This window comes from Furipterus horrens, unplaced genomic scaffold, assembly GCF_987537825.1.
Source record: "Furipterus horrens unplaced genomic scaffold, mFurHor1.1.pri manual_scaffold_3, whole genome shotgun sequence".
NCBI classification, from domain to species: domain Eukaryota; kingdom Metazoa; phylum Chordata; class Mammalia; order Chiroptera; family Furipteridae; genus Furipterus; species Furipterus horrens.
In genome coordinates, this window is record NW_028327173.1 from 136,686,965 (window position 1) to 136,711,310 (window position 24,346).

General features: G+C 44.3%; 3 protein-coding genes across 4 annotated transcripts in view; 2 read left to right on the plus strand and 1 right to left on the minus strand.

Annotated features, from left to right (window-relative positions):
- Positions 1-2,647: 2,647 nt before the first annotated feature.
- Positions 2,648-5,013, plus strand: PPP1R3E (protein phosphatase 1 regulatory subunit 3E). The gene is made up of 2 exons (XM_090270261.1): positions 2,648-3,445; positions 3,745-5,013. Exons 1-2 carry the CDS (start codon positions 3,029-3,031, stop codon positions 4,165-4,167), a joined length of 840 nt encoding a protein of 279 aa, XP_090126387.1. The 5' UTR covers positions 2,648-3,028; the 3' UTR covers positions 4,168-5,013.
- Positions 5,014-13,361: 8,348 nt separating this feature from the next.
- HOMEZ (homeobox and leucine zipper encoding) lies at positions 13,362-21,045 on the plus strand. Of its 2 annotated transcripts, XM_090270260.1 has the most exons (3): positions 13,362-13,564; positions 18,345-18,787; positions 19,169-21,045. In XM_090270260.1, the coding sequence occupies exons 1-3, from the start codon at positions 13,525-13,527 to the stop codon at positions 19,928-19,930; spliced, it is 1,245 nt and encodes a 414-aa protein (XP_090126386.1). In that variant the 5' UTR covers positions 13,362-13,524; the 3' UTR covers positions 19,931-21,045. The 2 variants fall into 2 exon arrangements, with proteins under 2 accessions (XP_090126386.1, XP_090126385.1); XM_090270259.1 differs by having other exon boundaries at positions 18,345-21,045.
- Positions 21,046-21,577: 532 nt separating this feature from the next.
- Positions 21,578-24,346, minus strand: part of RNF212B (ring finger protein 212B) — a 29,539-nt gene continuing 26,770 nt past the window's right edge. Inside the window, exons 12-14 of the mRNA XM_090270262.1 lie at positions 24,112-24,212; positions 23,445-23,506; positions 21,578-22,068 (exon numbers count right to left, since the gene is read on the minus strand). Coding sequence (XP_090126388.1) covers positions 22,003-22,068; positions 23,445-23,506; positions 24,112-24,212 — 229 coding nt within the window. The 3' untranslated portion in view covers positions 21,578-22,002. The remainder of the gene's footprint in view (positions 22,069-23,444; positions 23,507-24,111; positions 24,213-24,346) is intronic.

Consider the following 24,346-nt stretch of genomic DNA (forward strand, 5'->3'; position numbering starts at 1 on the left):
ATTCTTTCAACCACCCTCATTTCTTCTTTGCTCTTGGATTGATCATTCTGGTTGCTACCAGCAAGATTTCTTCCTTCTTTTGAGAATAACATAGTCTAGTTCATTTGCAATCCTGATTTCTTCTAAGTCATTTGCTTGATATGAAAACACTTTTAAGTCTCAGGGTCCAAATAATATTTCTGTCTGCTGCCCATTTATTTATAAGCTCTTTGAGAGCAGGAACTGAATTTTATTCACTTTTATGTCCTCAAGGACTAATAGATCCTCAGTAAATGTTGACTGAATGAATCACTCAATGCCTCTGGCTACTTATTGAGCAGGCCCAGTCAGATGTTTGAAAATAACTGCGGTGGCTGGTTATGAAACAAAGGTTTATTTGGAATAAAGGTTCAATGTCAGTCTGAGCAGCCAGGAGAACAGAGCTACTGGACCAATACAAATTATATGGGGTCCAAAGCTCTGTACCTCAAGAATCTTCTCAAACTAACACCACACAGCCAAGAAATGGAAGCTCAAACTGTAGATAAGGCAAGAGAGCTTTCACCAGAAAACCTCAGGCCATGCAAGCTAACCTTGAACATTATCTATACCATTAATGATATATTTCACCAGAGCAAGAAAGACAGTTTTAAACTGGTTGACTGTAAAACAAATTAGTGAAAATTATTTTACACCAAAATATGAAAAGATTATATCCATGGATTTATATACAGTAGTCCCTCTCTATATCGCAGTTCACTTATCGTGGCCTCACTGTATCACAGGATTTTTAAAAATATTATATTTAATGTTTTTTTAATTAATTAATTTATTTATTTATTTATTTGTAGAGTGAGGGGAAAGGAGAAAGAGCGGGAGAGAAACATCACTGTGTGGTTGCCTCTCACTCGCGCCCCTCAACTGGGGACCTGACGTGCAAACTAGTCATGTGCCCCGACTGGGAATTGAACCAGCGACACTTGGCTCATTGGCCAACACTCAATCCACTGAGCCACAGCAGCCAGGGTATATTTAATAATTTATCGCAGATTTTTTGCTATAAGGTTAATAAGGGACGGGGAACGGTTTATAAGTGTGTGGGGTTTATAAAGCCTTAAAATATATATAAATACTAAAATAAATGTAAGGTTCCTACTTCGTGGATTTTCACCTATCACGGGGAGGGTCTAGAACATAATACCCACGATAAGTAAGGGAATACTCTACATATATATTAAATAAGAAAATAAAGTTCAGCCCTGGCTGGTGTAGCTCAGTGGATTGAGTGCTGGCCTGAGAACCAAAGAGTCTCTGGTTGAATTCCCAGTCAGGGCACATGCCTGGGTTGCAGGCCAGGTCCCCAGGTGGTTGTGTGTGAGAGGCAACCACACATTGATGTTTCTCTCCCTTTCTTTCTCTCTCCCTTCCCCTCTCTCTAAAAATAAAATTTAAAAAAAAAAAGAAAAGAAAAATCAGTATCACTTTTAAAATTAGTCTGGCTAAATAGCATTGCTGTGGTTAATAAAACAGTATTGCTGGAGTAAATGTAAACAGGAATGAATTGTACAATATTAAGATAGCATATATCTCACTGTTTATTTCCAATTTAGTCACTTGTGATGTTACAGTTAACTCTCCTGGTCTTTTAAATTTAGAGATTCCATTTCCATTCTAAGGCCCTCATTGCAATAAAGATGTTAACTATATTACCATTAAATGTTTTAATCTTATATAATCAAGTAGATAAGAGAGTGTACTCTAGAGCCAGACTGCCGAGGTTCTAATCCAAGCTCCCCGGTTATTATCTATGTGATCCTGGACAAGAGTCCTAGACCTTCTATCAATTTTTCTCATTTGTAAAATAGCCATCCATAATAATACTCTCTGCTCCTATGATGGCTGTACTATGAGTTAATGTTTTTAAACTCTTATAACCATACCTAGCACATTGTAAGTACTATATAAGATCAGTAGGTAAGTTAGGAAAAAAACTAAACAAAATTCCAAATCCTTTTTTCACTAACAGAAAAAAATGAAGAAAAACGCCAGTTCTGTGCCCTTCTTGGAACCTCCCACTGGAACTAGAACCCTACAGTCCCAGCTCCAGGAGAGGGGTGTGCTTATTCATTCAGTAATTTGAGAGCCTACTATGTGATGAAACTGACTATGAATCAGCGACAGCCTCTGTCATCAAAGGGCTTACAGTCCTGTTAGAGATCAGAATTCTAATCCACTTTTTTACAGATGAGAAAAGTGAGATAGAGAAGTGCCTTGCTCAAGGTCATGCAGCTAAATAGTACCAGAGGTGGGACCAGAAGCTCTATCTTTCCACAACTCTCAGTTCAGAGCTCTTTCCAATGGCCACCCACTGCTGTGAGCACACTTCAGCTTCTAGTTTGGACTCTACCAAGTTTTCATGACGTTCCTTTCTTTGCACCCACCGCCACCCTGCTCCCAAACCTGGAGCCTAGGGTTTAGAAAAGAGGTAAGCCCTTAAGAAAGTCACACACTGAGCGTTTTGTACCTTCCGCAGCAAGAAAAGGAAACGTTACTCTTTACATCCTGCGTTAACTCTATCAGAAAAGTTGAGGCCGTTTAAAAAAAAATGGCAGTGGTCTCACTCAGGACCGAAAGGGTGGAGTCCCCGCCCATTGGTGCAGCAGCAGCAGCCGCAGCCGCAGCAGCAGCAAAAACTGATAGGGAGCCACCTGTCAGAGGGTTGTGGGCGGGGGCCAGGGCCGCTAACGCCTAGAGACCCGAGGGGGTGTGTGGCTGAGCGCAAGATCAGAGCAGACAGCTCAAAAGACAGCTGATCGTCTAATATCCTGGGAGCTGACAGCCAAAGGGAGGGAAAGGTAGTCACGGAACCAAGGCAGAACTACGGGAGGTGGAGGATCTTGGAGGTGACTGACTGCAAGGAGAGGACGCAACCCCGAGGATCGGCAAAAGCAGGCTCGGCGGCTTCTTTGTGGATGCCGGGCGGGTTGGCCATTGGGAGGCAGGGCAACCCGGCAGCGCTGCGGGCGGGCCCTGCGGGGCTGGGGGTGCCATGTCTCACGAGCGGCCCCCCCGCACCGATATCCCCCGCAACCTGAGCTTCATAGCCGCACTGACGGAGCGCGCCTACTACCGCAGCCAGCGGCCCAGCCTCGAGGAGGAGCCGGAGGAGGAGCCACGAGAAGGCGGGACGCGCCTCGGGGCCCGGTCTCGCGCTCACACTTCGAGTCGGGGACGCCGGGCTCGTTCAGCACCCGCCGGAGGCGGCGGAGCCCGGGCGTCCCGGAGCCGCAGCCCCGACACCCGCAAGAGAGTGCGTTTCGCCGACGCGTTGGGGCTGGAGCTCGCCGCCGTGCGCCGCTTCCGCCCGGGAGAGCTACCCCGGGTGCCTCGCCACGTGCAGGTCCAGCTGCAGAGGGACGCCCTCCGCCACTTCGCGCCCTGCCAGCCCCGCGCCCACGGCCTCCAGGTAGGAGGCAGAGGCACACCCCTCCCCCGGGACCTCCCCATCCCTGCCGCGGCGCGGGCGTGGGGATGTGAATTTATCAAGGAATACCCATCTTCACCCTCAGCCCCGGGTTTGGTCTTGCACTTTCCTCTTGGCGAGGGGCTCCAGGCTAGTTTCGCAGCTGGGCCGCACTCTTGACATCCCGAACCTGACCCTGGGTTCGGGCTCGGATTGATCTAATTCCGTGCCTTGACCTCGCCCCCTGTCTGCGCTTTTTTGTCTACGGAGCTCCGTCTTCCCTCTCCCTCTTTCGTCCCCAGGAGGCGCGGGCCGCCCTGGATCCTGCCAGCGAACCCGGCTTTGCCGCCCGTTTACAGTCGCAGCGCATCTGCCTAGAACGCGCCGAGGCGGGCCCGCTGGGCGTGGCCGGGAGCGCGCGCGTGCTGGACCTGGCCTACGAGAAGCGCGTGAGCGTGCGCTGGAGCGCCGACGGCTGGCGGAGCCAACGCGAGGCGCCCGCCGCCTACGCCGGTCCGGCCCCGCCCCCGCTGCGTGCCGACCGTTTCGCTTTCCGTCTTCCCGCACCGCCCATTGGGGGCGCCCTGCTTTTCGCCTTGCGCTACCGCGTGACCGGTCAGGAGTTCTGGGACAATAACGGAGGCCGTGACTATGCTCTACGTGGGCCTGAGCACCCAGGCCGTGGCGGGACGCCGGAGCCGCAGGGCTGGATCCACTTTATCTGAGACGCCTGCGGTCAACTGCGGAATTACCAAAGGCACCTGGGGGCTGGGGGAAGACCGAAGATTTGGCGGGAAGGAACGGGTAGTCGGGCGGGAGGAACGGGAGAAGCCGAATGAGATGGGTGGAATTAAGATCGGGAGATAGGGTGGAAAACAGTTGGATGTGAGTAAAAGGAACCCAAGGCATAAGAAAAAGAGACCGGAAAGGGTCTTGGGAGGGTTAAAAGAAAACAAGAGTAGGAATGGTGGTGACATTCTCTTTACATGAACGGGAACTGGGAGAAAGTTCATCGGGTTTAGGCAGTCAAGGGTTAAGGTACCTATTTGCGATTGAGGAGGTATTTTGTGTGAAGTAACAGGATACCCCAGTTGAAGTCATTTAGATGGCTGGCTCAGTCCCTTTTCTTACCCAGTTTTGCCACCTCAGGTATCCCAGCCCTGCCCATCCTAGTTTTCATTCAGCCATAATTGCCTTGCTGAAGTTCCAGGAACTTGGCCATGCTCCCTAGTCCTTCGAATTATGACAGGATTTCCTTGTCACCCCTTATTGTCCCTGGCTTCAGTCTCTCAGATCTGGCTGGGGCCTGATGGCAGGTAGCAGTCAAAGCTCCTTCCTCCAGCCTCTTGGCAGTCCTGGGGTTAAACTGAAGGCAAAACCAACTCCAGGCTTGTCCTTGTAGCCAAATAATGCAACACCAAAAGGGTTTGTATATTCAGGGGCTTCCAGGAAAATGCAGCTTTACCTTTTTGGGGTGCCTTCTAATGATCTCTAAGCACTTTATGGACTGTATTTGTCAAGGAACAGTGAATCATAAAGAGTCAGTGTTCTGAATCTGCTTCACAAGACAAGCTGTATAACTTTGGGCAAGTTTCTTCACCTCTCTGGGGCCCAGTGTCCTCCTTGGGAAATTGGATGTGGTTTGGGTGATCTCTTACAGCTCTTCTTGCTTTGACATTTTACAATCTGAGTAGCAGGTTGTAGATTAGAAGCCACATTCTCCAACCTACAGTTGGAGTGCTACAGTTCAGAACACAGTGGCCCTAGCGTCTGGTTGGAGCTGAGGCTAGGTCCTCCACAGCCCTCAACTTCGGTATTCAAGGCCTCTTTCAAACCACAGCCCACCCTCTGCTCTTGCTGTTTGCTCTGGCCTCAGCTTGTGTTCTCTAAGGTAGCTTTGAAGAGGTGCATCTCTCTTGGGAGTCCCAAAGGTGAAAGGAAACAATGTTGGGGGCTTTCTTGAGAATAAAGGATTAAGGATGTAAGAAAGGGAAAACATTTCAAATCAAGAATCAAAGCAACTTGAAAATTAGCTCTGGCTCAGTGTCTCACTTGGTTAGTGTCCTGTACACCAAAAGGTTGTGGATTCAATTCCTGGTCAGAGCACATACCTACAATGCGGGTTCAATTCCTGATAGGGCAAGTTTGAGAGGTAACTGATTGATGTTTCTCTCTCCCCTTCTCTCTAAAATCAATAAACATCCATGGGTGAGGATTAAAAAAAAAAAAAAAAAAAGCAACTTGAAAATTGAATGGCACCAGAAGATGGCAGGCAATCTGCTCCATATCCTGAGCAAGTGAAATGGGAAAGTTGCTCTGTGACCCATTCATGTTCATGTGTTTCTCCTCCAGGTTAACCTCTGCTGGTTTTTCTTTTCCTCTTACCGTGTTCCAAAGCTCTTTGCTTTTCTTATTTCTTGTCCCTCATTACTTCCATTTTTCTTTCAGAATATATGGTATTTACTTTCATTTTCTCTTATTTCCATTTGCCTCCATTATCCTTCTTCATCTGTGCTATTCTCCCTCCAGAAGGAGTGGAGAACCTACTTCTTTTTTTCCAAGACCATGGTTGATTCACTTTCCTCCCTCAGGCTCCTTCTTGAGACAGTCTTCTAGAAGGGAGAAGAGGGAAAAGAAGCAGTTGCTGATGCAGATGAACAAGGAGCTCCCAGGTAACCAGCTCCCTACTCCCTTTCCTGTTATTGATTTCTCAGAGAAAATTTTCCAGAATCCCCTCTTCCTTACCAGTAAGTGAGAGACAGTGCATGCAAGTATGCCCATACATGCATTTGGAATACAGTATGGGGCTTTTTTACTGTGTCCCTCCTGTCCAAAGCATAATTTTTTGAAGAAAGATGACTGAAGGAGAGGAACTCTTGAGTCATTCCTCAAACAAATGCCAATTTGAACATCATCCTTATTTGGAGAAGAAAACAATTTCATGCATCTTACGAATCACCCTCAGGTCAAAGTTCCAGCAGAGTGAAGAGAGAAATTGCACTGGAAGCCACCAAGCAATGCACTTAATAGTTATCAATAAAGAGCCCAAGGAAGGATAATGGAGAGGGAGATTGGGTCGAGAGTAATCTCTTGCTTAATGTGTTTGTGCTATTATATTGTATTAACAGTTGTAATAGCTCACATTTGCTTACTTATCCACTAAAATCTGGTGTCTTGCATGCTTTATAATCCTAAGGACAACCATATGAGTTGAGTAATATCCCTGTTGTAGAGTTGAGGAAACAACTCAGAAAAACTCAGTAATTTGTTCAAGATAACATAACTAGTAAATGGCAGAGCTAGAATTGTGAACACAGGAAGTCTCTAGAGCCTGTGTGTGTAACCATGATGCTACATTTTTTTCTTTAAAAACAAGATTATCTGCGGCCGGTGTGGCTCACCCCCATGCACTGAAAGGTGGTATGTTCGATTGCCAGTCAGGGCATATACCTGGGTTGCAGGTTTGGTCCCCCATCGGGGTGGGTATGGGCAGCAACCAATTTATGTTTCTCACGTTGATGTCTCTGTGTGAGTGTGTGTGTGTGTGTCACTCTGTATATTTTCCCTCTCTAAAATTAATGAGTGTATCCATCCTCAGGCGAGGATTAAAAAGAGAAAATAAAAATCTTGCTATATATCATCTCTTAATTAGGAAAAACACAAACCAACCACAGTTCCTAAGTGTGCCCTGCCTTCCCATCCTTCCAGTCTCCTGAACTAACTTGGAGAAAGGAAAGTACTGAGGGTCCGAGCTTCACCTCCTTTCAGGAGCTGCTGCTGTCTCCTATGCCAGTGTCCTAGTTCTGCAGTATCAGCAAGGGACCAACCCGCCTGCCTGCTAGAGAACTTGCAACCCATTTGAATACATATAGGGGGATTCTCCCCTGATCCTAACCAACCCTCCATGTGTGCCACATCCCTTTATACTCCCCCACTAGCCTTGAACAGGCCAGTTGCCTAAACTTTCTAGAAGGATCCCTGAATAAGACAATTGCTGGATGCTCTGTGCTTGGGCCCTGGTATTAGTGGATAAATGCAATCTGGTTGGGGGCAGGAAACCAAAGATAATCCATTTTTCTCTGTAAGAAGTACTGTGGCTCACTCATGACCCCATTCTCAGCTTTATAGATAGACCCAACACATGAGTCTTCCGGTTCTTCTCATATAGAGTTGCCCCAGGACCTGGGGGTAAGCTGATAGCCTAATCTGACTTAGGAAACTAGAAACAAGGCATTGTGGTGGGGACTTTCTCTAAAGGCTGATGGCTGTATAACAGGAATGATTTACGGTATAACATGTCAGCCATGACAAGGGAGTGTCATAGGGAAACTTAGTATGGTGAGGGGCTTGGATCTTGAAGCAACATAGCAGGAACGCTGTTGCCCTTTCCTCTCATCCACACATCAAATGTCTGATAGCCTTCCTTGTTCTTTGTTTATCTTTATGAATGTAGCTGATTGTTTCTCTTCATCATAATCCCTAATTCCTCAAATTTCCAATCTAACTTGCACATTCCTTTCTTCTAACTTCTGTGTTTCTCTGGAGCTCCTCTGGATCTTTGCAGTCCACAGGTCATAGAATCAGACCTGAAAAAAAGGCTTATCTTTAGAGATCATTGGATCCAGGCTTCAGATAGGGACATAGATCCAGAGATGAGAAGGGTCAGAATTTTTTTTTTTTTTTAGTACATCTTAAGATGGGGCTTAAACCCAGGGCCTCTTAACCACATCTCATTTCCAGGCTATGAAACAGGCCTCTGCACAGTCAGACCCGCAATTTTTTATGGCAGAGGATAACACCAAAAATATTTAATATTTTGCTAATAGTTTTCCATCCTGTTCCCCATCCAGGCATAAGGTGAAACAAAAGGGACTAGTAGTTTCCTCTATGTCCCCAGCCTTCGCACTTCTTTTGGTGATACTGCTAAGTAAAAGTAAAGTTACTAAAATGATTGAATAATCCACCCATTGAATAGCTAACCTGGATAGGAAAGGAAAGTTTGCTATGTGAATCCCCTTGCAAACCACTTCCTATCAGGCCATCCCAGAGCCTCCCCATTCCCTTTATAGAGCAGCCCTATCCACTGAGCCCCAAATCCACTAGTATTGTGCCTCACTTCAGCTTCCTCGTGCATAGGCCTTCCCTTCTGGATAAAAGACTTCATGTTTGAAATAAAGTTGAAATATAAAAAGAATAGATACTGTGAAGTAGTTTTTGGCTGAGGATGTTAAGAGACCCAGAGGCAAGATTCCTCCTCTCATCCCCAATTTCCTGATCTCATTTTTAAAAAGCCCTATTCCCTGACTACTGGAGTCCTCTGGCTATGCAAAATGGTCAGAAGGAGTCAGGTCACCTAAGTATACAACACCCCAATACAGTCTCACCATGATTTGGCATAGCAGTAGGGAACGTTATCAGGGCCCAGTGCTTGATAACGTTGGTGTTTCTTGGCACCTAACACCAGCTGCTCTTGCAGTTAAAAGAACAGCTTTGGTAGAAGTCCCGTGTTTCCCCTTGGATGGGGGCTATTCTTTCTTAAGGGAGCCATCTAAGTTACATTCTGGTCCTTAAGCACTGGAGGGAAGATCAAAGCCCTTGCCCTATGAAAGGCAACCCTAAAGCCAAAGATGAGATATATGACGGAGGAAAAGCAAGGACCTCTGTCTAATCCAGAATGGAGCAATAGAAATAGATACTAAAGGGAGGCATCCTTGAAAAAAGTCAAATTCTAACATAGTATTGACTCCCACATCACCTGAATGATGAAAATCCAATTACCCACAAAGTAATGTGACAACATTCACAGTAATGAAGCCCTAACCTGAGAATCAGGCCTCTTCATGACATCATAATAGCCAAGTTGAGATGTCACTGCAGAGTATCCACTGTTTGGTACTTGTAAGTGAAATTACAGATGCGGAAGAGGAGTCAGCATGAGGAGCAGACGTTCAAGGAGAGGTAAGTGGATGCTTTCCAGGGGTTCACACTATGGCTTATTGCCTAGGGTCCTTCTGTGGCCCTAATTTTTTCCAGAGTTCTTATATCTGAGTTTGGCAGTAAGTCTTAACACTTTTTTTCCACAAACTCCATTGCAGCTTTTGCTGTCCCAGATCCTCAGTACTTGGGGTTCTGATGGGTCAGCCCTCAGCTCTGGTATTTCTTGGGAGACAGGGTCCAGAACACAGCAGGGTTCCCCTACATAGGGCAGAAACTCATCATATCCATTTGGTTACTCCCAGGGTAGATCCAACTTTTGGGGTACCTTAAGTATACAACTTTTGGGCCTTTTAAAAAAAATAACTAATTTTAATCCACACCCGAGAATATGTTTATTGATTTTAGAGAAAGGACAGGGGAGAGAAACATTGATCAGTTGCCTCCCATACATGCCCCAACAGGATCAGACCCGCAACCTCGGTTATGTGATTTGTCTGGGGATCGAACCTGAAAACTTTGGTGTGCAGGACAACACTCCAACCAACTGAGTGACTTTGCCAGGGCCTGTTGGACTTTTTTTTTAAAGGAAAAGAAATGTTAGGCACAAAATAATATATTCTAGAATGAGAAAGGAAAAAATTACAGATTTTAAAACGTATCTACATGGCAAACCTATTTTTTTTCCTACAATTGTGTTTGGCTGCATGATCTATGATAGCATTTTCATGTAATGATTATACTTAATATTTTCTATGAAGAGTGTAGAAAGATAATTCAGTCTTCTACATGATCACTTCTTTATAGGACATTTCACCACACCTTGTGATAATGGCATAATTTTTAGGATTTTTGTCAAACTTAGAAAAAAACATTTCTTTGGTATTTGTGGTGTAAGATTTTGGAGCATTTCAAATTTGCAATGAATAATGTCAGACGTTAAGTCCACTTAATGTATTGATAGGTGCTGTGTCTAAGGGAAACAAGGTATAGTAAAATGAACTTCACCATAGGCTGATACATGAATAAACAAGAGTTAAGTTCCTATGGCACCTCATTAACATTACAACAAAGTGACATGGAACGATGTTATTTGAGGACCTGATATGGTCTGAATTGTTGACATTAGAAAGTATTCCAGGAAGCTATTGTATATGCATATATTAGTTTTCTGGGGTTACCATAGCAATATACTATAGGCTGGTGGCTTAACAGAAATTCTCCCAGTTCTAGAGCCTAGAATTCATCAAGGTGTCAGCAGGGTTGATTTCATTCTGAGGTTCCAATCTCCTTGGTTTAGTCATTTTTTTACTATGTCTTCACATGGTCTTTCCTTTGTGTATGTCTGTGTCCAAATATCCTATTACTGTGGACACCGGTTGTGTTGGATTAGGACTCACCCTCAATACCTCATTTTAACTTAATTACCTCTTTATAGACCTTATCTCTAAAGACAGTTATATTCTGAGGTACTGGGAGTTAGGACTTGACCATAAAAAAAATTTTGGAGGGGGGACACAGTTCAACCCACAACACTATACCTACTATTTATTCACAGAATGAATTATTTGCAAACCACAGATGTATCCCTAACTCAACTACTTTAGCCAATCCCCAAATGTCCAAGGCCCTTCTACTTACACAGAATGGGAAGTCAGAAAGGAAAGAGTCATCAATCTTAACCAATTGTGATGTTAGGAGGTACCCAGGGAGGCCAAGGGAGGCCTCAACCTGATACCAGGGTCCAGGTCATGGAGCAAGAAAAAATTCGAGAGAGTGACAAAGCAAAGTAAGTATTAAAGCGATGGTATGCACTCAAGAAGTGATAGTGAAGGATCTTTGAGAGGGAGATGCCCCAATGGGGTCTTTGTGGAAGGTTTTCATTAAATATGGGCAAGGGTGGTCTTCGGCATCTTGTCTTTCCTCTCCAGATAGCGATTGGGGTGGGGGGGGCTGTCCTCAATTACAGGAAATTGGCGAGGGGAAGCCAGGGAGCAGGTGGTCAGTGAAGGTCACATCTGTGATGTTCTAGCCAATGCGGAAAACAGGAGGGAGGGGTAGAGTTTTGAGGCCTTTTTCCCTATTCTAACTTCCTGCCTTGATTGAAGTGTATTTTTTTCAAATTTTACAAAAACCTATTACTGTTAGCACATTGCTGGGGCTCATCCAGTGCTTTTGGAAATGGCCTGTGAAACTTATCTACCATAGCTAGATGGTAAATGTAAATGTGGCTCTGATCAGTCCTAATATCTGAGCCATACAAAGGGAGAGGATTTTTACCAACGATGGGGGATAACATTTCTACATTTAGAAAGAAAGGATGAATTCCTACTCTTCATCATTAGTCCGTGTTAGAGCTGGGAGGGTTTTGTCTTGATAAAGGTGGGAGCCTCCCTCTTCTAATATTGTCAGCCTCTCTCTCTTCCAATCGCCAACCCAGTCCACTCCATTTTCTAAAGTTTTAGGATAAAACCCACATAAAAGAGGGAGGCGTCAGCCTGTACTCAAGAACTAAATATGTCTTTGATTCTGCCCAGAATGATGACAACCCTCCAGGGTCAGGTACTAAATTCCCAGACAGCTCCTGTTTGGCTTTCCAGCCAAACAAACACAAGTTCTTCCCAGTCAATTAGTGTAGTTAAATTGTTTCGATTATAAGAAAATGACCTCTCCACTGAAAACTGAGGGCTGCCGCTGCCAAAAATGTTTCTCTTTTCCCTTCCTTCATTACATACAGTCCGTTGAGGCATTGTAATAGTCACTACATTAAGGTCTCTATACCACGAAGCCTGGCTTAAACCCTGAGGGATCAAAAGCTTCTATTTCTAAAGCTGAGTATTTACGGGTGAGGCCAAAGTAGGTTTACAATCATATGGAAAATAATAATACAAAGATAAACTTGTGCACTAAAAACTGTAAACCTACTTGTGCCCCACCCTGTATGTCTTTCTGTTGCCTACTCCTGTGTTTCTGCTAAATAATTTGAAAGACGTGGGGCAGGCTCTCAGGAATTGAGATTGTTAGTAATGTAATGAAGGAGAGCAGGGAGGCAGGGGCAAACACAGGGCCAGTGAAAGAAAATAAGGCTATCAAGTGACCTGAACAGGCAATAGAGACTTTTTCAAAGACCAGCATAAAAACAGAAGACTAACTTTCAGAAAGTACTGTACCCGAGTTTTAGAAGACTGAATTCTAATTATACAAACTTTTGGCCCAGGACTCCGGAGTGTGGAATACTGCATTGGTGGAAAGCCCATTTCATTATATGCCTTTTAACGGCGAAAACAAATGCCCTTAAATATGAGGCAGAGCCCCAGGTTTTCTTTGCTACGCGCACTGAGGTAACTTAGGATCTAGTAGGTCCCAAGGAGGAGACCCCCCCCCCCAGCACTTCTTTAGGAACACCTGTCGGGTGCCAACTGGACCCCGGAAGCAGACAGTGCCACGCACCTAGGATTCTCTTCGTCTTTCCGGGTGGCAAGACATTTATCTGATCCAGCTCAAAAACAAGTTCCCGGTTGCTCTAGGCGGTTTCGCTTGCAGTGACGCCGCTGACCGCGGTTGCCCCCTTTGCCGGGAAGGCGCGGTTCGCGTGTAAGGCTTTTAAGGAAAAGGCCTTCCTTCAGGAGGAAACAAATGGGAAGTAGTTGGAGGCAGTCTGGACAGTTCAACAAAGTGCCGTGAATTCCTTGGGGAACTTCCGGAGGAAAGTAGCCTCGTGTACCCCGAAGGGTCCGGCGCCGCTAGGTCGAGGGTGGGGGAAGGTACCCTGGCCGAGGAGGACATCTTTCCTGCCCCACGCACCCAATAGTCACCCCCGCTGAGGCCCACGCAGCCAATAGCCGACTTCAGCCGAGACCCACGCAGCCAATGGCCAGCTCTGCGTGTTACTCCGGCGCCCGCCTGCCAGCGTCCACGAATCGGGGCTCGGGGCACCTTGGTACCGCCCCTGGATTCCGCCCCACCCATCCGCCCCGCCTCCAACTCGCACGAGCAGGGCTGGGCTAGACGGGCGCGCTCTCGGGGCGGGAGGGGCAGTCCCGGTCTCGACCCTTCGCGCGGGTGGGCTCGGAGCAGGCCGTACCGGGCGGGAACCCCACTTCCACCCCGGAGGCCCCCTGCCCTTTCTCTCCCCTTTCCCCCGGCCCATGGTGCGAGTCTGGGAGCGGCCGCCCGGGCCGGACTGCGGTGAGTGATTCCCCAGCCCCTTCGATTTCCTCTCCCAGCCCCCCTATATGATCTCCGACCTACGGAACCCTATCCCCGTATCGTAGGGGGTTAGAATGCGAGTTTCGAACTCGCCCGCTTCTCTCTCCTTTCTCATATGGACTTTTAGGTTCCCTGTTGTAACTGGGGAAGGGTGAGTGGGTGTGTAGGGAGGAGGAGAAGCCTAGGTTGGGACGCCCTTGGCGAGGGGAGGATTAAGGTTCGCCTGCTCCCTGGGGCTCTTCGCCCCAAGTGCAGCAACTTTTTGTTCTCTGACCCAGTTTGGAGCCTTCTAGACTGCCTGTGAAATGGAGGACAGGAGAAACGTTTTTTCCCCAGGCCTCTCTCCTTCCCATGACTACCTCCCGGCGACCTCAACGCATGTACAGAAACCTTGTCTTACTTCTGGGGAGCAGTGGTCTTTGGGAATGGAAGGTTTAGTAGAAGTTACCCCTTCTGACCCCCTACCCAGTCGTATTCATAAAACCAACCAGGAAAGTGAGAACCCGAGTTCTCAGAGGTTCCTGGTGTTGCTTCCTAATCTGAGACTTAAAAACCGAAAGAAGACTCGAGCTGAGACCTGTTTGGTAAGGTGGGCCCAGATCAGGAGATCGTGTATCATAACGAACTTCCTTTACACCATACATTTGAAGCCCTTTCAGATGATTAGAATAGGTAGATGGCAGTAATTGGGGAAAAAAATTAAAAAGCCATTTAGAGTTGGGAGTTTTAAAAATGATGCATACATATCTAAACATTGTCATTAAAAGTGTATTCATTTCACCAATCTGTTGGGGTAGTCCCCGCGTTTTCTTGAAGTCTGCTGATTGGAGTTCTCAGTTCTTTCTGGAATAAACTACACAAGCAAATCTCAAATCTGGCTGCACCCTGAGGACTTTTTAAAATTACTGATGCTGGGGCCCCATTCCAGACTAATTAAGTCAAAATGAGGAGGGTACCCCACTTTAACTTTCCCAGGTAATTCTAGTGTGCAGTCTGATGTGGGAGCCACTGCCTCTCATCATCTATGATTTTCAAATATGGTGTCTTTAAAGTGAAGTGAGAACTGAAACACTTGATGCAATCTGAATGCAGAATCTTTTTTGAGATTTTCTTAAAAAGTCTCCTACCCCTCCTGTCTTACAGTTGCCTTGCCTACTCTCAACGCAACAATTTTTAAAGTGTATATTCCTTTGTATTATGTCTTCCCAAGCATTTGATTTTGTTTTCATAGGAACCATTTTTACATTAATTTTTCATAAGCTTATATGACAATTATTATATAAATTCAGAAAAACAACGGGCACAGGCAGATTTGGAATCACACATAACTGGCACAAGTACACAGGACATCAGAAGGAAGCAGGTGATTTTGGCACACTAGACATTAACCTACCAACCTCTAATATCCAGTGCACTCTGGGTATTAGTCATATAATCCAGTGAGTCAGTGAAGCCAGGCTCCTGGCCCAGTTGAACACCCCTCCCTTTCAATCTCCTACTATTGATAATATCACCAATACCCACTTACTTAAATTCTCTTGAGTCCTCCATCCACTCTTTCCATTCATTCACATCAAGTTGTTTGTTCTTCTAATTAGTTACCACCATTGCCTTCATTAGATAGAGGTTCTTAAGCTGGATTTCTGAGCAGCCAGTGAACCCTCTGAGATTACATATATAATGTATAAGTGTGAATGTTTATTTGGGAGTAGAGGAGTAGTCATAACTTCCCGAGGGTCCATAACTTTTATCTGATTTGAAAGAGGTTCATGATCTAAAAAGTCAAGAAGCACATGAATTGAATATCACTGAAAGTCCTCTAAGGCCCTTAAAACTGTATCACTAAAACACATTTCAATCAGTACTTCAATCCTCTGAATAAAGATTTAGGGAATTTAGCAGGATCATATCTAATCTCTCACTTGAATTGTCTCTTGCTTTAACCATGAGTTTAGGCTCAAGCCTAAAGTTCTGAACATATGATACAAACTGAGTAATTAACAGAATTGATAATCCCACCACCACTGCCACCTCTGCCTGTAGGAGCACTTCTGCAGTTTTGATCCTCCACCCCCTTTTTTTCCTACCCTTTCCATTGGAGGCACAAGTCACTGTAGTGCCTTCTTGTGGTTTTGATCACTATAGGGTCTACCCTACTTGTTACAATTCTCGTGAATCACTCTCTGGTTGTAGTTTCTTCCTATTTCAAAGTCAGCTATACAGCTGTGGCTTAATTTAAGCCATCATTCTGTATTAGGAAGTCTTCCATAACTTATGTCTTACATAATTGGAAAACAGTCAACATATACAGTACACCAAATATGGTATTTGCATTACTGAATGTTAACATTGAAATATCAAGAAAATGCCATGAGAATCTGAAGGATAGAAAACTACATGAATAAAAACAGTTGTTTCCTCCTAGGCTTATAGCTGTACCTGCCTTTTTCCTGTCTGGCATTCTATCCTCATGCTGGACTGCTTTATTCCTTATGCCACATTTTTCTCATATGCAAGGTGTTATTGTATCCTTGGACAAGACACAAACAAAGTTAAGTAAATGTCAAGTGTAAGTATTTTCCAGCTTAGGTTTGGTGGGTTCCTGGGGGTTTAGGCCTGGCTGTGCAAGCAGTTCCTCACAGGCCACTCAGCTGTGTCTGGGATGAACCTGGAGGGTGAAAGTAGAGCTACCTCACTGGCAATTCACCTGGTAATAAAAAAGGATTTATATCCAAATTATGATTCAGTACTCCTAAAGCAGTGATTTTCATACTTCTTTTTAAACGGCAAAATCCTTTCTGGAATTATATCCAACTTTCAAAATACAAGAAGTATAAAATTACAGACACCCTGGTTTCCTCTTGTGCTTGTTAGAATTAGGATTCTGCAAAAACAGATTAAAAACAGTGATTTTTAAAGGATTCAGTCTTTGTCTCACTTCCTCTTGTTTAGGAGGAGCAGTACTTTATATCATAATCATCCCATGAAGCTGTAAAAATAAAAGCTGCTATTTACTGAGCTTTTGTTCTAGGCATAATGTCAAGAGCATTTTTTCTTAGTCATAAACTTATGAAGTACGTACTGTTACAATCTCCCTTCTTTCTGATGGGAAACTAAGGCTTAGAGGGTTAAATAATTCCCAAGAACCAGCAGCACTGTAGGAAGTGGTAGAGCTTCCACTCGTCTCTAATTTGCTTCCTCCCAGACTTCCACCTCTAACAGCCGCTTTAGACCCTGCCTGCGGACGACACCTAACACATAATAAGTGCTCAGTAAAAATAGGTAACTTGATTAGATACCCAGCACTGTCTCCATTTTTTATACGTGAGAAAACAGGCTCATAGAAGTTCAGTAACTTTTGCCCAAGATCATATAGCTGGTGGCAGAACTGGGGTTTAGACTGCATATTGGCCTTACTCAAGAATCATTTCTGCTTCCACTTAACCTCTTAAGGGATCTGCATGGCCTTCAATTAAGATTTGCTTGTTAAAAGGGAATGGTGACACATTAAAATGCTTCTGAATTTTTCTAATCATTATATAAAATTCTAAAGTCGCTGCTCTGTTTGTAACTTTCTGGACTTGAGGTTTTTCTCAATTCATTTTGTAGCACTTACATAGGAATCTTGCCTCATCTTTAACATATTAGAAGTACTGTAATACCTGTAAATTCAAGTGAGATTCCTTTAAGAGTAAAGGGTGACAGATGTGTTAAGTCTCTAAGACCCACACAGGGAACTGAATTAAAATTCAGTCAACAGGATTACCCTGGGAAATAACTTGAGCAGGTATTTCAGGAATGAAGCATGGTCAGAGGCTATCCCTGCAGTCCCCACACCCAGAACCAGTGGTGCTGCTCGGTGGTTTGCAGGACCTGATTACAATTTATGAATCTACCCACCTGAACCTGAGAAGAAAGCTGGCTGAAGAGATGAGAGCTGCAGGCCTTCCCCCGCTTGTGGAGGGGGCTGTTAACAATTCTTAGGGAGCTCTCTCGGCTCCCTGGAGAGAGACTGAGCAGTTGGAAGAGACAAAGGCTGGGGGGAGGGGATAACCTTTGTTTCCAGGATGATTTGGGGAAAGGAAACATTCCTCTCTACCCTGGTAAGGGTGGGGGTGGGGTAAGCCCCACTTATCCCAGATATCTGACCTCTCATCCTACTGAGAGTAGGAAACTAAAGCTCTCAGGTTTGGTTTAGCGCTTACAGGTACTATCTCTTCCCCTCTCCCCAACACTCCACCGCCAAGACAAAGAAAAGAGGGCTGGGGATTGGGTAGATTTTCATATGTTGTATTCCCAACCCATCTTAACATTCTATAGAGATAATAAATTGTTAGAAGCTAACACATATGTAACAAGAGGAGGTCACGGTTCCTCTTGTTTTTGTGGTTGAGTCTTTGTTTTGTGACTTGTGTTCCATGAACTTGGTGAATTAAGTTTAACTTGAAAAGATAAAGGCTATATAAGGATGTTTTCCTTCTTCTAAAAACAGATTTTTGTCTAGGTGAAAACACTAGTCATGTGACTTGGAATAATTTTGGATTTTGTTTTTTTTTATACACAATGGGAATTTTAGCAGGCTCTTATGACTCAGGGTTATTAAAGTAAATGAGAAACTGTTAGAGCACTTTAAAAGCAAAACAGCACAGTACACATAGAAAGTTGATTGTTTTAGAATCCAACATTTTGTTTGACAGAAGTTGAGCAATGAGCCAAAAGAGGAACCCCAATTATTGAGCTGTTTCTCTTCTTCTTACAGCTGTCTCTGAAGGGCACAAATCAGAAAGCACCATGCCTCCTAATAAAGAGGCCAGCAGTCTTAATACCTCTCATGCAGGGCTCATCTGCCTCCCTCCAATCTCCGAGGACCTCCAGCTTGTGTGGACTCAGGCAGCCCAGACCAGTGAGCTGGACGGCAATGAACACCTGCTACAAACCTTCAGCTACTTCCCCTATCCTAGTCTAGCAGACATTGCCCTTCTCTGCCTACGCTATGGGCTGCAGATGGAGAAAGTCAAGACTTGGTTCATGGCCCAGCGCCTCCGCTGTGGCATCAGCTGGTCATCTGAAGAAATAGAAGAGACTCGAGCCCGAGTGGTTTATCACAGGGACCAACTCCATTTCAAATCCCTTCTCTCTTTTACTCATCATGCAGGGCGGCCCCCAGAGGAGGCGCCTTCTCCAATGCCACCTCCAGAACAAGTTAGTCTTGGAATAGTGCCCCTGACTCTTAGTGAGCCTACCCTGATGAAAGGATTAAAGGTAGAGCCTGAGGACCCCTCAGAGCCACTGAGTCACCAGAAAGCAAAGGAGTCCTTCATTGCACCTGGCAGTGGGACATTCTCCCACCAATCAGAATATTGGCAAGATCTTCAAAGCAGTGGCCTTTCTAAGGAGCGGGCAGGCAGGGGTCCTGTCCAGTCCCATGGCCTTGGTACTGCTTCCTGGAACCATTCCACAACTGTCCACCAACGACATGCTCCAGATAAGCCCCCACCAATCTCATTACCTGCCAGCAGTTGTAGGCAGGGGTCAGCATCTAATGTGACTCCTTCTTCCTCTACCTCTTCTTCCTCTTTCCAGGTACTGGCTAATGGAACTACAGCTGCTTTTACACCCCTCCAACCACTGGGATGCCTCCCACAGCCACTGTCACCCAATGAACAGGCTCTACCCCCTCATGTGGAGCCAACTTGGCCCCAGAGGCTAAGGCCCAACTCACTACTAGATAGGGTTGGCCCTGCAGAGTACCTTTCCCCAGATACCCAACGCCAGCGAAAGACCAAGCGCAAAACCAAAGAGCAGTTGGCTATTCTCAAATCCTTTTTTTTACAGTGCCAATGGGCACGCCGTGAGGATTACCATAAATTAGAACAGATCACTGGTTTACCTCGGCCTGAGATTATTCAGTGGTTTGGTGACACACGCTATGCCTTGAAGCATGGGCAACTAAAATGGTTTCGGGACAACGCAGTACCTGGTGCCCCTAATTTCCAAGATCCAGCAGTTCCCACACCATCACCTTCAGCCCGCTCCTTGAATGAATGGGCCGAGACACCACCTCTGCCAGTCCCCCCACCTCCACCAGATATACGGCCCTTGGAGAGGTACTGGGCAGCTCACCAACAGCTACGAGAGATTGATGTCCCTCATCTGAGTCGAGAGTCAAGGCTTAGCACCCAGCAAGTACTGGATTGGTTTGATTCACGATTACCTGAGCCAGCTGAGGTGGTGGTTTGTCTAGATGAAGAGGAGGAAGAGGAGGATGAAGAAGTGCCAGAAGATGAGGAGGAGGAGGAGGAGGAAGAGGATGACAGCGATGATGATGTGATCATACAGGACTGAATGGAGGGCTATGGGAGGGGCAGTTTGTTACTAAAAGACGAACCAACTTAGTAACTGTTTAAACAAAGAAACTACATTTTAAAAATGACCTTGTGGCAAAGAACTGTAAAGCTTTGTGTTCTTGAGGTTGGGGAAAAGGTGGATGTTGTGAGGGTGGGCCAGGGAGGGTGAGTATAAGGCACAAAGTGAGGCAAAGATTGAATGGGCAAAAATCCAGACCTCTAGTCTCAATGAAGAGAGTGCTAGGGATCGGTGCAGACAATGGGCTGGGTACAGGCTCTTGCTTTTATCTGCTGTTCTTTTCCCTTAGTTCCATGTCTGCAGGAGGATTGGAGAGGAGGAAAGAATTTTGGTTTAACTGATTCCAATGCATCCGCTAGTCCCACCATTTTTCCTGGAGTATAAGGCTTTCTTGCACCTCCTTTTCTCCCTGAGCACAAGTCCAAGCGTAATGCAGCTAAAATCTCAGTATGTCCCAGTCTCACAAATATTTCAACTCTATATGTTCTACCTGTTTCATTGTTGAGTCGCATAGGGAGCAGAATGTTTTCATTTCTGATACTGAGACCACTTTGCCTTGTACCTTTTTATCTCTCTACAAAATCCCCATTCTCTTCACTATGTCTCAGGGTAAATCTTCCCCATGGAGCTTGTGAAAAAGTTTAATAACTGGGTGGAGGATAATTTAGACTGGATATTTATTGGAGGTGGGAATTAAGGGAGATGTTCTTTTAAAAAAAAATAGAATTAGGTTGCAGAGGTATAGAGCAGAGGGGATTGTCTCTGCTATTCAGAGGACTGCAGGTAGGTTCCAGGCTTGGTTTTACAAGCCTGATACTTCCTGCTGCCTAACCTGACAGAGACTGGTTTTTCGTCTTTTTGGTATTGGTTCAATTTGTGCACAGAGAAGAGACTCCCTCTCTCTAGGAACTGCCTTGGGGACAGAAGGACCATGATCTTTAACTGAATCGATTAATGTTTTAAGAATGGTTTTCATCATTTGGGGTCAGATATAATGATATCAATGGGTTAACCATAGAGAAATAAAAGAGTGGAAGACCCAAATTGCTAGAATGATAAAAAGGCCAAAAATAAAATTGTTTCTCTCTCCTCCACTTTGCCACGTCTATGGTTTAGAGATTAAAGAAGCCAAATCCATTAACATTCTGATTTAGTGCACATTTATTTTTGAAGCAGCAGGGTGTATTGAGGTCAATCACTTGGAAAGGCAGTGTATCAGTATCACTAGGCACCTGCAGCTGGACAGCACAGGTTCTTGGAAGATGAGGTGTGTCTAGAAATGTCTTTAAAAATAAATTCAGAGTTCCAGAAATGGTAATGTGATCTTAGTTCACCACAAGGTCATTGCTAAGACCTAATTTATTTTTGGCAGATGCTGTCTTCACATTTTTTCAATATTTTTGCTTAAGGCCTACCAGCTCATGGCCTATCCATTTAATTCCTTATTTCTACCCCCTTAGTACCCAAAGAAGAATGAATACATGCTCTCAGTGGTAGTGTTCTCCACCCATTCCACTATTCCAGAGCTTGTAATACCAATAGAGTTGCAGTAGCAATAAAAGGACATCCTTTTTATTTCATCTATATCTGAGTAAGCTGAATGTCTGTCTCCAACTATTGTCAGACAGGAAAATCATATCTAATAACCAGGCATAGAGGAAACAACATGCAAACAGGAAAAAAAGTATAATAAATTAGGACAGGGAACAAAATTATTACTCGTTAACATTGACTCTGGGGGAATATATGCAAAACTAAAAAGTGAAATCCAGGAATAAGACATAGTTAATGAGTATATAACCCCCACCTCCAAGGATGCCAAGAAATGATTTTACAGCTTTTGTTTCAAGTTGTAGACATGAGAAAGCTACATGTCTTGTGGGAGAAATGGAAACATTTTCCTAGTGCATATGGTAAAAATGGATAGAAAGTACAAAATGAAACCAGAAAACCAAGCAGGGGTACATTTTCTAAGTCCATAACTCCTAATGGGTATTGGCCGCTACATTCTGTCCTTCAGTAGTAAGTATAGATCAGATCTTGAGGATGATCTATCTGGGAGTAGTCCATGCTTTTCTCCCTGTGGCTAATCCCATCTGCCTTTGTTGGTGGAGAGTCTGCATCAGAAAAGAGAAGGCATACATAGGTGTTTATAAACAAAAGGGCAAGTAAGCCATTTTTATGAAATTTATCAGGACAGCAAACCACCACTATTGCTTTTGCACAGTTTTCTCCATTGCATGATAACTGACTTTCCCAAATTAACATTTGAGAAATCTAGTAGTGTATCAAAGGCTTCGTGGCTACTTATGAAACTGACATTTCAGTGGTTTCTGGTGATAAGACAAGACTACTTGAAAATTAAACTATTCTGGAAGGCATGGAATATACTACCACCACACCCACAGATGATTACCAGTGAGGCAGAATTCTTATGCCACTAGATTATACTAAAGCAAAACCCAGAAAATCACTGCCTTCCTATCCACTAATATTTTAGTATGTATCAAGAAAATACTTTAAAAAAAAATACAATAGCATTATACCTACCAAAAAAAATTAATTCCTTAATATCAAATGTCTTAACAGGTATTCAATTTTCCTCAGCTTTTTCATGAATAGTTGTTTTTGTTTTTTTTTTCTTAAGTGCTGCTCTAGGCACTTTGAATTTTGTCCTTATATTAAACCAGAACTTCCTCATGAATAGTTTTTTACAGTTAGGGCCCATATCTTTGCAGATGGTTTCTTTGTCTCTTAAGTCTTATCTGTAGGTTAATCCCTCCCTTTGTGAGGGTCTTAGAGCAGGGTGTCGTTATCCCAGTGTGGCCTCTTAGGGCATAAACCCTAATTTTTTGCTGATGGATATAAAGGGAACTTGGGAGTAAGAGAGCAAAATATATATTTAGTGTGTTCCTGGGGTCACCAGGAGCTTGGTGTAGAGAAAGGGCTTAAATAGCTTCAAAACAGAAGCCATGAAAGAGAACTTAAAAGGCAAGACTGGACTCCTTACAAACCTCTTCTCATTCCCATGCCCTCGTCCCCTAGTTGCCTGGGTCAGAATCAGTCTCATAAATTTACAAAACATTCTGGCTATCTCAGGAGAAATAAACATGGATTTTCTTAGTCCCAGTAGTACCTCTATGCAAAAGGTGTATTTCATTGAGAATACTTCTTGTGTGTGAAACTTGGGAATGTCAGTTGTGTCCACACACTTAGGTCACCCTGGCAGACTTCTCAGTTTAAAGCCTCTCACTGCTACATAACCTAGCTTTTAACCCCCAAACCAGGAAGCTAATCTGATAGCGGGATAGACTCTTTGAAACTGAGACCATTTTGGAAAATCGTGTACATATAGTTACCACATTTGAAGCCCATGTCATTCTCCACTGGTTACACTCTACCACCTTAGCAGACAACCAGAATGAGACATTCAATGTGCAGGCCTAACCATGAGTTTTTCATACACAGACAAGTTAGACCAGCCAGGGCTCACCTGCAAGACTGGAATCTGGAAACCAGGAAGAGCCTCTAGTGGGGTTCTACTCTCCCTCTGACCTGAAGGATAGAATGGAATGGTAAAAGAACTTCCTTGGTAGTGTTATTTGTGGATCAGGGTAGTTCTTAATCTGCAGAACACTTCTCAGAAAGGAAAAGACTGTTAGCTAAGCAATTTAAAAGGTGGTTTATAAAATTCATTCTTTCCTGTGAGGATGGGGTGGGGACAGAAAGATTTGACTTTATGAGTAGAAAGATGTAGAACATGACACCCCCTTATTAAGAGGACTGGTAGCAAAAGTGCCTTTTTGAAAAAGATGGGAAGAAAATAGGATACTGGCTTTATCATTCTCAGTCAGAACTGAGCTCCCAGCAATGTTCAAACAGGGATCTCAAAAAAAAAAAAAAAAAGCCAGTTTAATTCTATAGGTCCACATTCTGGCTTAGTAGCAGAACTTAACTGGTGACTGTATAAGTGCTCTTTAGGCAGACTCCAAAGCTTCCCCTCAATGTGAAAGAAATGGGATAACATTTTATTAATATTAAGGAGTCAAACTGGAGACAATGCTCTTTGGGGGGAACCCCAACTTCTTTTCCCTTGAAAATCTTCATTTGACTATATGTGTCAATGGCTGAAGTTACAATCCTTTGAGAATGGTATTTACCTGAATTGTTGGGGGTGAGTACTTGTGTGTGGCCTGAATCCCCATCATTTAGGGATGGTCTGAAAGAAAAAACTCCCAGTCCAGAGGAGGCAGATGAAGTTCTATGGAAGGGAAATAAAAGCATTAGAAGATAAAAGGAAAGGTAAAGATAAAAAGCATATGCAAAAAGAAGCTGCCGTACATTTAGGCCAGAGACCCTGCTTGCAACTGAGAATAAAACTATTTCAGATGTACA

What these genes read in the sequence shown, in the direction of transcription:
- PPP1R3E (XM_090270261.1), top strand. Translation starts at nt 3,029, where the DNA reads ATGTCTCACGAGCGGCCCCCCCGCACCGATATCCCCCGCAACCTGAGC. An exon ending in CCCGCGCCCACGGCCTCCAG is followed by an intron (nt 3,446 to 3,744) that starts GTAGGAGGCAGA and finishes TTTCGTCCCCAG; the next exon opens with GAGGCGCGGGCCGCCCTGGA.
- HOMEZ (XM_090270259.1), top strand. Translation starts at nt 13,525, where the DNA reads ATGGTGCGAGTCTGGGAGCGGCCGCCCGGGCCGGACTGCG. An exon ending in GCCGCCCGGGCCGGACTGCG is followed by an intron (nt 13,565 to 18,344) that starts GTGAGTGATTCC and finishes TTCTTCTTACAG; the next exon opens with CTGTCTCTGAAGGGCACAAA.